At 37.4% G+C, this 16644-nt stretch overlaps 1 protein-coding gene across 1 annotated transcript in view; it reads left to right on the plus strand.

The window, feature by feature from the left end:
- Positions 1–15921, plus strand: part of LOC145470180 (GFP-like fluorescent chromoprotein cFP484) — a 51087-nt gene extending 35166 nt beyond the window's left edge. The window contains exons 2-5 of the mRNA XM_081454011.1: positions 8927–9027; positions 11027–11245; positions 15055–15279; positions 15614–15921. Of these exons, the coding sequence (XP_081310137.1) occupies positions 8927–9027; positions 11027–11245; positions 15055–15279; positions 15614–15755 (687 nt within the window). The 3' untranslated portion in view covers positions 15756–15921. The remainder of the gene's footprint in view (positions 1–8926; positions 9028–11026; positions 11246–15054; positions 15280–15613) is intronic.
- Positions 15922–16644: the final 723 nt, after the last annotated feature.

Here is a 16644-nt window from a genome sequence, read left to right on the forward strand (position 1 = left end):
TTTAAACCTAAATGTCACACCCGAAATACCCTTTCAAAAACCAATTATAAGGACGTCGGGAACCCTTTGTAACAAAGCTGACTGATGAGAAACGACCCGTATTGAAATTAACCTTGAATGAAACTAAGTAAATTAACTCTTTTTATTATCTTCAATAAACTTCACTTTCGTTAATTTACCCTTTTAATGTAGTCATCATATGGTATTAAAAGCGCAGTCATTTTCACGGATAATCTGCGCTTCTCCACATAGGTGGTGAACATTACCAAGTTTATCGAGTAACCTAGGGGAAAAGTGATAATTTGATAATTTCATTTTTCCTTCGCATGATCTTATGGTGCAAACCGTGAACACTAAAAATATTTCTGGAATGTCACATGTGCTTGGCCTGTGATAAAAGTCAACCCGGTCGGGATAAAAGTCGACTGGTCAAGGTTTTTCATCTCTCCTTAAAAAAAAAAAAAATGAAAACCTTATGCAATCACATTTCTTGACTGGTGTATATTTCATATGATTTTCAAAAACTTGTAGAAGGCAGTAAACGCATGTCTAAGTGCTTTTCAAATGGTCAGCCCTTGGGGTGTCAATCAATTATTTTAATAGGTTTTAGATTTTGCTAGATTGAGACTCTTCATGAAGGTCATTGCCGGATTATGCAAGCTAATTGAATAGCACTATTTTTGGAATTGTAATATTATCAACAGTTTCATTAGATGTGAGAATGTGAACGCTTTTGTTTTTCACGCAATTTGAGTGTGTTTGCCTCCCGATTTCAACACCCACGCATTCGGGCAATGCTTTTTTTTTTTTTTTTTTTCTTTTTTTCGGGCAAGAAGGTCACCGCCCCGCCAAGTCCGAAGGTGCTCTTATGCCTATGGTTTGATATTTGTATTGGTCGTTGAGAAACTCTATTTTGAAGTAACCAAATAGAATATCTGTTGATCTTCTTTACATGAAGATGGCCTAACACAGAAGAATACTTGAACTAGTAAAACAGGCCTCAAACACGTTATCGCAAGAAACATTTTGACCCTTTTTTTCTTAATCTGCCAAATTTACGTGCCCTACCGATTTCGCTTGAGGCAACTGAATCCACGCAAAAAAGACCAAGCTTTTGGCTTGTAAAGTTTTTGTTAACGTCATGCCACCGACCAGTCGAACGCAAACTTGGAACTATCAAAGGAAAAACGAAGTTCCAATAAAAACAACTCATTAAATTCAAATTTGAGGGAAATTAATTACTAATTTGCCTTGTGGTCGAAATCCAACGTCCCATTACTTGTGTCATGATAAAGTCGTGGAGAGGTGTAGATCTCTGAGAAACGACAAAGGCGACCCACATCCGTTAAATCCAGTTATTTTCTTTGTCTTCTTAAGACGTTGTTTATTGAACAAGGAATATCAATTTTGTAAAAAAAAACAAATTGTCACTCGATACGACACCTTTTGTTCGCATTAGATCGAATGATGTTCTACCGTTTGTGTTGATGTATAAGCCTATATACTACTGCAAACGGACCAGTTTTGCTTTGTTTGGTGATTCATGATCATTCCTCACTTTTTGACTCCCCTGAAAGTCAGTGACGTTAAAAAATATCGCAGGCAAACTCGAGGCAAGACGGCCAGTTTGAATTCTCGATTTCTTGGTCAGGTCAGTGCCCCGGGAATAAGGGTGTGCAGCTCGACATTCAAACCCTAAGCCTACACTGGACCACGATGAGATTGATTTTGCAACCCTATTCTAGACTGAGCACCAACTGAATCCACGAAAAAAAGTCAAGGTTTTGGCTGTTAAAGTTTTACAAGCTTAGGAGGGTGTCAACACGGTCATGCTGCCGATAGATCAAACACCAGCTTAACTCCCTAAGGAGGCCTAATTAATTGATTGACAATATACTGATTGTGTTTTCACTGGGACAGTTTTGGCTAGATAAGGCCGGAAAACTCCCTGAATGCATTGAAAACACTGTGCAGATATGCTGCAGAAAACAAGTATTTATAACATAATATGTGAAAGATGCATACATCCTGTTGCAATTTGATGGTAAATTAGTTCTAACAAGGCATGACTTTTTGGCTGCTTATCGTATCATGGCCTCTAAATCTTAGGGTACTGCAGAATCTGCATTCACTTAGCTTTCAAACAGCTTATTCTATTTTGAAATATGTGGAGATGCAGTGGAGAAAAGCAATTATTTACATGAGTTGGCTGGCACTGTAACCGGTTGAAAGACCGAAATGGATCGTGTTGCAATCCAACGGAAAGTAGAGTGAAATACGGCATGATTGTTTTAGCTGCTTAACGTATCGTGGCCTGTAAATCATTAGGTATTGCCGAATCTGCATTCACCCAGCTTTCAAACGGCACATTTAACTTAGAAATCCGTGGAGACGTCGTGGAGAAGAAAGATATTTACACGATTCGGTAGGAACTGGTGAATTTATGAACTTGTCTTGTCACGCGGCGACCCGACAGGCTGAAAACACGGCACGAGTTATTTAAAAAAGAAACTCAAACAAACCTCAAAATAACTTGGTTTTGACAAATCTACCTTTCCACAGCTACAAAATAACACATTATGTTAAAAATCCCTTTAAAAAACAAATATTTTTGCCGCTATGAAAAAGTAGTTTTACACATGTGCATCTTATGATACTGTCCCTTTAAAATGTACTTAACCCGCGATAGAAGTCAACCCCGTCACGAGGAAAACAAACAACCCCACGTGGTTTTTCTCTCTTAAAAAAGAAAAAAAACACCCGTCTAAGTGCTTTTCAAATGATCAGCCTTAGGGCAGTCAATCAATTATTTCTCACAGGTGTAATCAAACATAATTCAGGTGGAATTATCTTCATTTTAAGTTCAAAAATGCGAGAAAAAGAAAATTTACTTTTTTCTTGCTTTGAACTTCTTTTCGTTGCCGTTAATCTTAATTGTTTTGATTAAGAAAGACTCACAATATGGCATTAAAAGCGTGTTCATTTTTACGACTTAACTTTTCCACAGACACACGGCGGGTACACAAGGCTGGTAAACATTACTATATTTAGAAAGTTGCCCAGAGGAAACGAGATAATTAAATTCACCCTTGATCTCACAGTGCAGTGAACGCTTTTTGTTTTTCAAGCAATTTGAGTGTGTTTGCCTCCCGATTTCAACACTCACACATTCAGGCAATGCGTTTTTTTTTTCGGGCAAGAAGATCACCGCCCCCAAGTTCGAAGGTGCTCGTACGCCTCTGGTTTGATATTTGTATTGGTTGTTGAGAAACTCTATTTTGAAGTACACGAATAGAATATTTGTTGATCTTCGTCACATGAAGAAAGCCTGTAAAGATCTAGACAGAAGAGTATTTAAATTATTTTAATATCTTAAAAAAACAGGCCCTCTCAAACACGCTGGCGCCATTTTTTGTTAATACGTCAAATCTACGTACCTCATCAATTCGCTTGAAGCAACCATATCTACGCAAAAAAGCCCAAAACTTTGGCTCGTAAAGTTTTGCAAGCTTATCACACCTCATACGATGTTGTTAACGCCATGCCACCGACCAATCAAACGCAAGCTTGGAACTACTAAGGGAAGTGCCAATTACTTGAAAATAACCTATTGAATTTGAGGGAAATTAATTACTGATTTGCATCGTGGTCCGGATCCAAAATCCCAACCTCTGTGTTAAGTCGTGGAGAAGTGTAGATCTCTGAGAAACGTTATGAATTATATAAGTTATATATGTTATTGCAGAGTATTACAGAAATTATTCAATGATCCTAAAGTTTCCTACAATTTCAAGAACAAAACGTGACCTTTTTTTCCCAATGTTTGCATTGAGCACGATTGATAGCAAACCTAGGATGTGATTACTAGTTTGATTTAAATCTATCAAGCCAATTATAGATTGTGATTGATTGATTGGCTGATTATGTCCCTGAAGAAGGCAGATCTTAAATTACGACGATGAGGCTTCGCTTGTACCACATGAAATTATGTAATTAAAAAAAAAAAAAACCACTCTGTCAACGTGAGGTGAAGGCGAAGTGTGCTACCAACACGTGCAAACCGAGGAGAGGGACGTCCACATCGCCAAAAGTCGCCCCAACACGAAGCCATGTGTTAAGGCCGTGCAGTTTTTGTCAGGCGAGATAAGCCCTACAGCTTATCCTTGTGGGATATTCTTAAGTCATTTGTTGTAACTCGGCACCTCTTAAAAACAGATGTAAAAGCTATCGAGCTTAGAGTAATTTTGTTGATAAATAGTTTCACTATAGACCTACATGTACCCCTCCAGGCGATATTTCGAATAGCTAGACCTGCTTTTAATCAAGAGCCAAGGACATTCAACATTGCAGAAATGCTTTTAGTGTTCACTGTTTGCACTGTTAGAGCATGAAATTATCCTTTTTTTTTTCCCTGGGCTACACGATAAACTTACTAATTTTCACCAGCCATGTGAAAAGGAGTTTAGTCGTTAGAGTAACCACGTTTTGGGGACCATGTTGCGAGTCTCTCTTAGAATGATAGTAATAATAATACTAACTTTATTCAAGAGTCACAACTGATAACAGATGAAATAATTAAGAGCTTAGAAAAGGTTATATAATAAGAGAAGGAAAGGGGACCTTGTGGCTAGGTTATATTTGATTGAACCATAAGCCAGGTGTTTAGCTGGCCGATTGACTTTCTCCTCCTACACGATAAAGCGGTTTTCAACTAAGTGTCCTAAAACCAAAACCAAAACCATTTACTTACTAATTAGACTACTCAGCTCATCTAAAACCACAGTAAAACCAAAACCAAAACCAAAACCAAAACCAAAGTAATTGTCTGATTACGTTAATTCGACACTTAATCGAAAACCGCTCTATTACGTAGTAAACCGCTCACACGATTACACTTGCGAAAAATAGTTAGTTGACATCCCAAGAGCTGACCATTTTAAAAGCACTTGGACACGCGTTGACTTTTCAGGAGAATCGAGGCAAGGACTTGACAGAAATGTCAGAAATACTTGGTGTGTTCACTGGTTGTACTCAAGGTTACTCGATAAACTTTCTAGTGTGACTCTTTCTTAATATGAAGCTTAACGTTAACGAAATGAAGGATATAAATTGTATTAATCTAATACCTTTCAAAAGCATTAACAGGACAGAAAATGCGAAGAAGCATCATATCATAAAACAATTCCAGAAGCTTGATATTATATTCTTAACTTGGAACTTACTTTTGTAGGAAATTCAACCCAGTCAAGATTCCTCTCATTTACCTTGTGATAATGTAGATAATAGTTAACAAATAATAAACAGAAATCAAGTTTCGTAAGATTGTTATTATCCTTCCCACACGCCGTTTACCTGGGATCTTATTGATCCAGTTCAACACGATGATCAGTTCCGTTCTGAGAATGAATTTACTGTTGCCAAACGAAATGCCTCCACTTTCATAATGTTAATCGAAATGACCACAATAAAGTCATCTTTTTGTGAATAAAGCCGTTTGCAAAATTACGAATTAGTGTGTTGTTGTGTATTGTCGTTTATGTGGTTCAAAATGGCGAATTTGAGCGATTTGGTGGGTTATCTTTGTTCTGGTCATTTCCATTCATAGTATGAAACATAAGAGGAGGCGTGGAACCTTCTATCAGATGTTTAGGATAACTTAGCTTACAAAGCCGTTTTCAAATAGTGAGATGAACGGTTTGTCAGCATTATTTGAATGCCCGGTCAACTCAGGCATAATTACCAAGTGTGTTGTTGTTGAAAAATTTAAATTCGTAATTTGATCAACGTCTTTATTCACAAAGATATGACTTTATTCTGGTCATTTCGAACATTATGAAACATGAGAGGAGGCGTTTGTCAACAAAAAATTCATTTCAACAACGGAAATGATCATACTTGCAGCACTTGAAGAAATTAATCCGGATGGTCCTGGATTAACGACAATATGAGTCATCAAAGAAGATGAAATAACTCTTTGTTAAGGCATATGCGTGATGACAACAATCTCATGCTCAAGTGCAGAAAAATAGCTAAGAGACACCACTTATCAGTCGACACTGTAATTTACTGCACTACTAAACTGCAATAATCACATATCAGAGGAATCACCCCTTCGTGTTCGCTTGGGCCTTAACGAAGTAGTTTAGATTCTCCCACGAACAGTTGAGTCAAAAGAACGAAACATAATTTTTAATAAGTTAAGTCAAATAATTTCATCAGATGTTTAGCTAACCGATTGATTTATAGTAGAAATATAGAAATATAGTTAGGCCTGCCATATTACAAGTACTTGGACACGCGTTGACATCGCGTTCACTTTTCAAGGGAATCGCGAGCCAAAGACACTAAACTACCTTGTGTTCCACAGCTATTTTCAGAGTAGTACTGTAGCCGTAAAAATGACTGCGCTTTTGATACCATCAGTTTAGCTCTTTCTTAAACGAAACATTCAGGGTTAACAGTAACGTAATGAACAATAGAAGTTGTATATGTTATTGCAGAGGATTACATAAGTTATTGAATGATCCTGAACTCTGTTCCATTTTCAAAAACAAAACGCCGACCTTTTTTTTTCCAATTTTAGCTTGAAAAAATGAGCACAGTTGATAACAAACATAGGATGTGATTACTAGTTTGATTTAAATCTACCGCTAAGCTAATTAGAGATTATGATTGATTGATTAACTGATTATGTCTCCGAAAAAGTCAGATCTTGTATTAAGACGATAAGGCTTCCTTGTTTAACATGAAATTATGTGTTTTTTTCAAAACACGAAGCCATCTTATGTGGGATATTTTTAAGTCATGCGTTGTAAGCTCGACACCTCTTAAAACGGATGTGAAAGCTAACGAGCTTAGAGTAATTTTGGTGATAAATAGTTTCACTATAGACCTACATGTACCCCTCCAGGCGATATTTCGAATAGCTAGAGCTGCTTTTAATCAAGAGCCAAGGACATTCAATATTGCAGAAATACTTTTAGTGTTCACTGTTTGCACTGTAAGATCATGAAATTATCTTTTTTCCTCTGGGCTACACGATAAACTTACTTATTTTCACTAGCCATGTGAAAAGCAGTTATGTTGTGAGACTCTCTTAGAATGATAGTAATAATAATACTAACTTTATTCATTTGATACAAATTTAATTCAAGTCACAACTGATAAAAGATACAACAATTAAGACCTATTCCACTCAAAGTTCGAGCAATAAGTGCAAAAATTATTTACTAATAATCTACTCACAGCACGGTATGTTTTTAAATACTATTTAAAACATCTCAATGTAATTCATTTCTCTAGGTAACCCCGCGAATAAATCCCCAAGCATTCTCGAAAAATTTCATGTTAAACCTCGTAAGAATGCCGGCTTAATACGTGTATTATTATGTTTTCAACTAACGCGAAAAGTCCGTTTTTATTGAAATATGGTTAATTTTAAATTATAAGTTTAATTTTCTCTCTCGGGGTCAGCTTGAGAGCTTAATTCTCGACAAGATCTTCTTGACTCTATTCAAAATATCACCATGCTATGAGGTTTTCTTGGTAACTTTATGTGTGCAATCATTGCTCGAATGTTTTGCAGAAATCATCTTAAAAGTCTAGAACAGGTTACATAATAAGAGATGGTAAGGCGAGCTTGTGACTAGTTTATATCTAAAACATAAGCCAGATGTTTAGCTGGCCGATTGGGTTTCTCCTCTTACACGATAGAGCGTTTTTTAACTAAGTGTCGTAAAACCAAAACCAAAACCAATTACTTACCAATTAGACTACTCAGCTCATCTAAAACCGTAGTAAAACCAAAATCAAAACCAAAGTGATTATCTGATTACGTTTGACACTCAATTGAAAACCGCTCTATTATGTAATAAACCGCTAACACGATTACGCTTGCGAAAAATAGTTAGTTGACATCTTAAGAGCTGACCATTTTAAAAGCACTTGGACACGTGTTGACTTTTCAGGGGAATCGAGGTAAGGACTTAACAGAAATGTCAGAAATACTTCACTGGTGGTACTCAAGGTTACTCGATAGACTTTCTAGTTTGTCGCTTTCTTAATATGAAGATTAACGCTAACGAAATGAAGGGTATAAGTTATGTAAGTTATTGTAGAGTATTACATAAGTTATTAAATACAGTAACTTATAAGAAATAATGTATCTCTGTTCCATTGTCAACTTTTTGTGTAGCAAAGAAAAGAAAAAACACTTATTAGACAAATTGATAAAAAAAAAAAAAAAAAAAGCAGGAAGTGATGCCTACTTTAATTCAAATCTACTTTGCCAACTTAAATTGGTTGAAAGACTGATTACGTCGGGGAAACAGGCAGATCTGAAATATAGTCGTGAAAATAACCGCGCTTTTGATATCATATATCGACTCTTTGATAACTGAAGCAATGAAGGTTAACCTTAATGCTAACGGAAATGAAAATCAAGATAGCAGTATCTTTACTTGATGATATGATAAATTATGTAATTCCATATGAAAAAGTCCTTCTTTAAAATAATTTCATTAATGCTTGCATCATTACACTTGTTAGTCGATACCCTAAGGTGATTTTCATGTGAACAACGAAAACGTGTGGCTTGGTATGACAGACATCAAAGGGTTGCTGTTTGTTACAATGGGTTTGTGTTTGTTACATTAAGGTTCCTGGCTTATGTTTGGTTCAATTTTGGATGTGTCGTTCAGGTTTAAAGCAGTATCTCAGCGTTGAAGTCCCATTCACCCTGGTGATTTGGAAGAGAGCAGATCGAGAACCACAAGAGCTGTATAAAGCTAAAATCTTACTTAAGTCTACCATCATGGTAAGTGTTGCACAAGAAAAGGTTTTGTTTTGTTTTTGACTGATGAATTTACTCTACTGCTTATTCTGAATTAGCGACTGATCTCAGATTCATCCCAATTTCTTTCCGCAGAGTGTGATTAAACCAGAAATGAAGATCAAGCTGCGTATGGATGGAGCTGTGAACGGGCACAAATTCGTGATTACAGGGGAAGGAAGAGGCCAGCCTTTCGAGTAAGTAAAAGTTTAGAAATGTGTAACCATTGTGGTTAGTTTTACGGCATCCTTGCTTCGAACATTGCTTAGTTTTTTTTTGTTTTTTTGTTTTAATTTTTTTTTCATTGAACAATACATAATATACCAAGAATACGTCTAAAGCCATATTTCATTCAGGATATCGAAGCAGATACAAAGTCTATCTATCTTTCCTTCGATTTTACCATAGTTAATAGAGAGGACTGGTTATGAAGCACGGCAAACATCATAGGAGAAAACATAGATGCCAAGATTTATGTTGGAAGGTTTACGTGCACAATCTTTTGTTTTGCGCTCATGCACTACGAATGAATTACGTAACCAAAACAGTTTTATTGGTTAGTTCCTTAGTACGGAGTAAACAACTATCGTGTTTTGCGCACGATCAAGGCCAAAAAAGAGAGCAAAAGCATACAAAAAAAGAAGGAAAAAAAAAGCTTTGTCGGATTTCATAACTATTCGCTTCTGTTAACTATGATTTTACGACCCCTGAGGTTACCGTGTACCTTTAGAGGTGTCTTACGTCCAAGCGATGTTGCGCGTCCGGTTTAAACTGTAGATACCTAGGCCCCTATTTCCAATTAAAGCTCATTGAGCTGGCAGTGAAACTATACCAAGAAGTTTGAAATAAACTGAATTGTCTAATTTTTTACGACCTCTAAATGGGAGCGTCCGAACCACCTTTTGAAAGCTACATCTCGAAGCGAATTTTGTTTTTCGTTTATTTAATTTGTTCCTCAGTTTCCGGACCCAACGCGCTAAGACGAAACGTGTCTGCGATTTGCCATATTTAATTACCGTGAAAAGTTACAAAATATTTTCGAAATAGGATGAAAAAAGCATGGAGTGGCCGTAGACACGATTTTTTTTTTTCTGTCAAACTAGCTACTCTCCAAATTTTAAGGGCAAACGAACACATTTTTTTTCAGACTAGTAGCTTTTTAAAAAGGACCCAAAAGATTATTCGGACGATCGCATTTAGAGGTCATGAAAAATTCGACAATTCATTTTATCTCTAACTTCCTAACTTACTGTAATGTTTGCGTATAGATAATACAGGGAAATTGTAATGAAAACCCGGCAAAGTTCTTTGTTTTATGTTTTTGTTGGCTATTTTTGTACAAAACCTGCCAAAATACAAAAGAAGCATTGCAATTGTGTAATTTATACACAGTCAATGAGCATAAAACGAAAGAAGTGCAGGGTCAAAGACCTTCCAACATAAATCTTAGCCTGTTTGTTTCCTTCTTTGATGTTACGTTTACTGGCCTCCCTAATCATTTCCTTCTATTATCTATGGTTTGCTGGTGTAAAAGAAACGCACGAAACATTTCCCAGAAAAAAGACAACAATTACACGATTCTGAAAGTTTGAGGTCAGACTCTCAAAGTCAAAAGCAAATATTCACTTGTTTAATTAGAGCTTTATCTAGTCAGTAATGGGCAGCTGTTGATGAGAATTTCAGAACTATTCTTCGATTCCCGTCAATTAACCAAAGTAGATACATGTATTCTCCTGACCCAGTTACGTACAAAAGGTTGGTCATCTCATAGACGCGGCCCCCTTGTACTCTTGGTATCATCGCAAGAAGAACTTTTCAGCTATTCAGCGTTAAGACGTATTTGTTCTTTTTTCCCTCCACCTCCCCGGTCACCGACCCGCAGACTCTCAACATATCTTATAAAGTATTTTATTTTAGCTTTTACTGGTGGCGAAAGTTTCAACCCCACCTTTCCTAAAGATATTTTAATCTTTGTTTGTAGCCTTAGTTTTAATTAAACGCGTCACATTTGTGGTCATTTATCCCAAACGATTTGTTTTCATTGTGCTCTACCTATCTCTTCAGCAAACTAGTGCGACGTCTTGCGGAGCTTTCGATGTCTTAATGTTTACAAAAGATTCAAGATCAAAAACTAAGTTCGCGTTGTATATGAATAGTACGTTTTCTTACGTCTTTGGTTTCTTATTTGTGTTTTAGGGGAAAACAGACTATGGACCTGACAGTCATAGACGGCGGACCTCTACCTTTCGCTTTCGATATCTTGACAACAGTATTCGATTACGGCAACAGGGTATACGTCAAATACCCAAAAGACATACCAGACTATTTCAAGCAGTCGTTTCCTGAAGGGTATTCCTGGGAACGAAGCATGACTTACGAAGACGGGGGCATTTGCCTCGCCACAAATGACATAAAGTAAGTAAGATGTAAAGCTGATGCCTCTCGCCAAGAAGATTTATAGGAACTTTTTAGTTGCATTCAAGTCACTTAAATTTGTGCCCCTTCTTAAGCTCTTGTGCCCCTTCTCTTTCTTTCGGCACAGTTTTAACTTTCCTATTCCTGTCTTGCTATATAGTGTGAACCACAAGCTCAAAGTGCCACATCTCATCTCATTCCTCATCGTGCCCCGTAGGACATCTAAGACCATGTGCTTTAAAGTGTCTGCAACCCCAGTATTTTTTTTTTTGGCAGCTACCTTTCGCCGCTTTTCTGGTTTCTATGATCGCCCTAGTAAAGAAATCTGTAAATCTGTCATTCATTTGAGAACCGTAACGAGCATGCACAAAACGCGAAAATAACGCGAGGAAACCGAAACACGTTTCGCCGCCATATTTGTTCAGGATTTGCCTTCGATATGATAACTTTTTATTCGCTGTTGGCAATTTTTAACAACAGCTTTGAGACAATCAGGACTAAGGGAATAAAAAACCAACTTTGTGCTTTTTTTCCTGGCGAGCGCGATTGCATTCTTCGTTGCCTGGAGAGGTTTTCCCGTCTCGGGAAGAAAACGAAGCTTAAGTTTTTTATTTTGGTGTGGAAATTTCAAGCTTCATTACCTTCCATCTTAACACCGACCAATTATGTAATTCTTCTCTAATTTCTATAGAAAATAGCGATGTCGAACTGTTTCATATCTGCCATTATATATCGCGAAGCCTCCGAACGTGTAAGTCTAAAATATTTCTCAGCTGTTCAGAGTTCTACATTTAAACTTGAGCTTACATTAAGCAAGCTTTTCCGTCTAACGTTTTTTTCCGTCTTAACCTACTGTCGTATGAAAGACTGCATTTATTTTATGATTTTTTTGTAATATTTTGAGTCTGAAGACTTTCTTTCGAGTAATTTAAATCATGAAACTTGAAGGCAGTTGCAGATCAGTCAACAACATCGAAAATAGCCACCAGTTGGCATGTCTCGATAATAGTGATAAATCATAGAGGCTTTGAAACCTTCATCCCTTACTGTTCAGTACCAACGTGAACTCGCAAATTTGAAATCATTTTTCTGCTTCTGCATATGGGACCGTCCAAAATGGACTATTTGCTAGGCACAGACTCAATGTGAACCTTCACTAGGTTGAGGTATTTTATTTACAAGTTATCGACCCGTGAAAATAAAGAAAGCAGCTTCTGCTCACATGCTTTGGCATAATTTGTACTGGTGATAAGCATCAGTTTTATTTGTGTGGTAGGAGAAAGCTCTGTAATACTTCTGGATATCAAAATAGGGCTGCAATATACTGATCTGCTGAGGGAGATAATTTATGGAATAGACCGAAGGAAGGCAAATGAGCCATGTTACCTGTAGTTGAGTGCTAGTAATGAGGTAGGCAGGTAAAATGGTCATTCATCCAGGCAACTAACTTTAACTTGGGTAAACCTGAGTGAAAAGAACTTCCGCAACGTTTGAAATAGGCCAATTTTGACACTTGGCTTTAGGGCTTTCGAGAATAATAAGAAAAGACATCAAGTGCAGGGATCGGTAACAGTCATTTAGCCCCCAAGTCTATGAGCCCCTAACCATTTAAACCCCAACCAGAAGTCGATAAGCCCCCAACCAGAAATATAAAAAAAACTGTATATTTCTCGTTCTTTAAGTATGGATAAGGGGCTAATCGACTTGTGGTTGGAGGCTAACCGGCTAGGGGCTAAGCAAATGACTGGTAACCAAATGATCAGGTTTGTTTTATTCCTCTAAGGCGAAAAAGGTGAGTAAGGATGTTAATGTATCAAATTCGGCCTAAAGTGTTCTGAATGTCTTTAATAGCACTTGTCTCAAATGACAACTCTTAATGCAAGAGAGGAGCATTATCCCTTTGAAAAACTGATTGAGAGGTGTAATAAAAAATTAGTGCCAGGGAAAGGGCTACAGGAAGAGCAGCAAAATGAGGTGGTAAAGTCAAACTTCCTGCACACTCTCCATCTCAACGATTTGATTGGACCCGTTATTTAAGCCGTTAAGTCAAGAATATCAAAACAAAAGTCTAAGGATGATTATGAAGAAACATAAACAATCAACGACACAACTATTGTGTTGTAACAAAAGAGATGTCGATGAATTCTCAATTCTGTCGAGGGACCTATCCAGTATTCACTTTCATAAATAACGCCAGATGCTTTGCCTAAAACTGAAACAGACCACTTGTAGTAACGTAACAGAAAAGCGCCGTACCCACTGCACTCACTATGAGACCTGCTTTAACCCTGTCAGTTAAGTGCAAACAAAAAAGGGTCACGAAGCTGTTAAGCTGTTCAAAAAAGGCAACCCTTACCATCAGCGAGTCCGGTTTACCACGTTGATAGGACACCGCTACAAAAAAAGCTCGAATGAAATATTCATGCCTGCAGTCTGGCTCAAACTGTGGAGTTCCCGCTCGCAGGTTTACGTTGGAATATTTATCCCCGATGCCTCGATCGAAATGTCCAAGATTTAGATGTAGGGCAACTGGAACTTTTTCTTAGATGTTTGAACGTGAAATATGCACGACGTTTACAAAACTTTACAAGCACATCTCCCTCACGAAAGTCCACCAGGGTTGTTGTAACATTTTTCTGAGCTAGAAAATAAGTATAAACCTGCGAGAGCCTATCAAGTTCTTGGCAGTGTATATTAAGCGCCCCGGCGAGCAGGATTTGGGAAGATTTTGATCTAACGGCGAGTCTGCAACGAAGAAGGAATGAGTAACGATAAAATTAAAATTACAGGGGCTCTCGGGTTACAGAATTTTGGTAGAATTCAAGGTAATTTATATTCCCGACCCAAAGTATTATCTTTGTTTGAATGTATTAAATGATTCTGGAGACTGCAGCTGATTTGAGTCAGAGTTTCAAATATTCTTAGTCTGTTAACACGTACTACGCGAACGATCGACTCGGTTCGCGGCACTTCGCAGTTGTGTATAGTTTATTGATCTGAACAAATAGCCACCACCTAAAATTAATACGTGATACTTTCGTCGGAGAATTGCCATGCAAAAAGTTATCCCAAGTCAGAGTATTCTGAAATTCTATCTACAAATCTTCGAAGCGATTGCAATTTATTTAGTTCAACTTTGCATTACCTGTGGAATGAGTACGCTAAATCAACTGGTGTTTACAAGCTCGTGGAAACAGTCTTCCTGAGTTTAGAATCTGAAGAAGTTTGGACGATAAACGTGCAATGCATCTAAACATCTTATATGTTTAAGATCGCCACGAAAAGGTCAGTTCATTGACATACTACGGAAATTCATTACTACTCTTCAATATCCACTCCCCTTCTCTTCAGTTCAAAACTGGCGCCAATACATTGCATCCTTGTTAGACGTCACTAACCGCAGTCTCCGTTGCCCTCGGTCGTGTGCTAAGTAATCCCGACTTAATAGATTCCTAAAAAAAATCGCGGTTTTAACCAGCAACACAACTGGTTGCGGCATTTTCCTCCATGCAATACAAAGATGTAATCCCGCTAAAAATATATTTTGGGGTTATGTGCACTTTAAGGCATTTTTTCAAAATGGTTCTGTCTGTGTATAATAAAAGGAAAAAGAAAATCGCCACTGGTTTCATCTGTTATCATCTGTTAAATTATATTGCCAACTATGCCTGTAAATCTGAGTTTTGTTCATATAATCGTGGTATAGTTGAGAATCTTTTTCTCTATATTTTTAATTTTTAACACGTGACAAAGTGTTCCTTCTATATTTGCATGGTAACACTGACTATGTTTTGTTTCTTTTTTATCAGAATGAAGAAAGACGTCGACAACCGTGACTGTTTCTTCTATGAAATTCGATTTGATGGAGTGAACTTTCCTGCCAATAGTCCAGTTATGCAAAAGAAGACCGTGAAATGGGAGCCATCCACGGAGAAAATGTATGTGCGTGATGGAGTGGTGAAGGGTGATGTTAACATGGCTCTGTTGCTTGAAGGAGGTGGCCATTACCGATGTGACTTCAAAACTACTTACAAGTAAGTTCTTCTTTTTTAATATGCGTTCAACATATTGATGACTCACAATAAGGATACATGAATAGGTTTATCAAGATATGACTAAGTTTTACTGGTCACTGTTACATGCAGTGGAATCACTGACCTCTAGATTAGAGATGCCCGATGTGGGGATTGGTGTTGAACGTGACTCCAAGAATATCTGAACCACGAAGGAAAAATCCAGTTATTTACCCAGCGAACAACTGGCAAGTTTTAAGCAGTTTTAACTTTTAAACCAGTATTGTATTTGTTGTATGCTGATGCACTCGACCCAGTGTCACTAATTCGAGTTCCTTTTCCTCTTTGCATGCAGAGCTAAGAAGGTTGTCCAGTTGCCAGATTATCATTTTGTGAATCACCGAATTGAGATAACATGGCATGACAAGGATTACGACAATGTTAAGCTGTATGAGCACGCAGAAGCTCATTCTGGACTGCCAAGGCAGGCCAAGTAAAGGCTTCACGAAAAGCCAAGACGACAACAAGCAGAAGAAAAGTTTTTTTCTTTCTTTTTTTTTTTTTTAATTGAAAGCCGTTTAATCGGAATTAGTGTTTGATACTATCAATTCGAGGATTTCTTTTGGGATTTGATAAACATTAGCTTTAAAGTCAAATTAAGTTAAAGATAATTTCCATTTTTTTGTGGGATTACAGTTGTAGTCAAATACAAGGAAGAAAACAATAGTGAGAATAAGCTTGTTGTCGAAACCAGGTTTGTAGAGTGTTCTTATCATAGACTACTGGCTTAACTGAATACGTATAATCAGCAATTGTGAGAAGAGCATTTTGAAAAGAAGGCATATGGACAATGAATAACAGAGGAGAACTTTCTGAGAAGTGTAATCCAGAGAAGAAAGAAAAGGTCTGGAATCGAAATATTAAACATATCTTGCAATTCAACTTGTGTTGGCTGTTTTACGACAAGGAGTACCTCACTGGGCTAGTTCCCCCAAAAGGCGCTGTACAAGCTCGGCATCCTTTAACATGAGAATAGAACTGGCGTCGTCCAAGCCAAGTTTTGTGTACTTTTCTAGATCATAGAGTACTGGCTTGTGAGGATTGCGGTAAATATAATTAGTAATTCAACTGTTTTCGTTCCCATACTTTTCAGTTTCGTTTTTGTCTAAGTTTGAAAACGGAAATAAGTCACTCGGTTAGTCAAGCAGTCACTCACCCCAGCCTTCCTTTCTTTAAAGTACACTCATTTGGGTCTAATTGAATCAATTGTTTTATTCGAAGCATTTCGAAAAAAATTAGACTTGCTGGAGTTTTCCCGTTCAAAATCTCACTCAGGTTGTTGAAAGACCGAGTAGTATAAAAGTCTGCGTCAAGCCATCAGAAAAA

The sequence above is a fragment of the Orbicella franksi genome, chromosome 15 (genome assembly GCF_964199315.1).
Source record: "Orbicella franksi chromosome 15, jaOrbFran1.1, whole genome shotgun sequence".
NCBI classification, from domain to species: domain Eukaryota; kingdom Metazoa; phylum Cnidaria; class Anthozoa; order Scleractinia; family Merulinidae; genus Orbicella; species Orbicella franksi.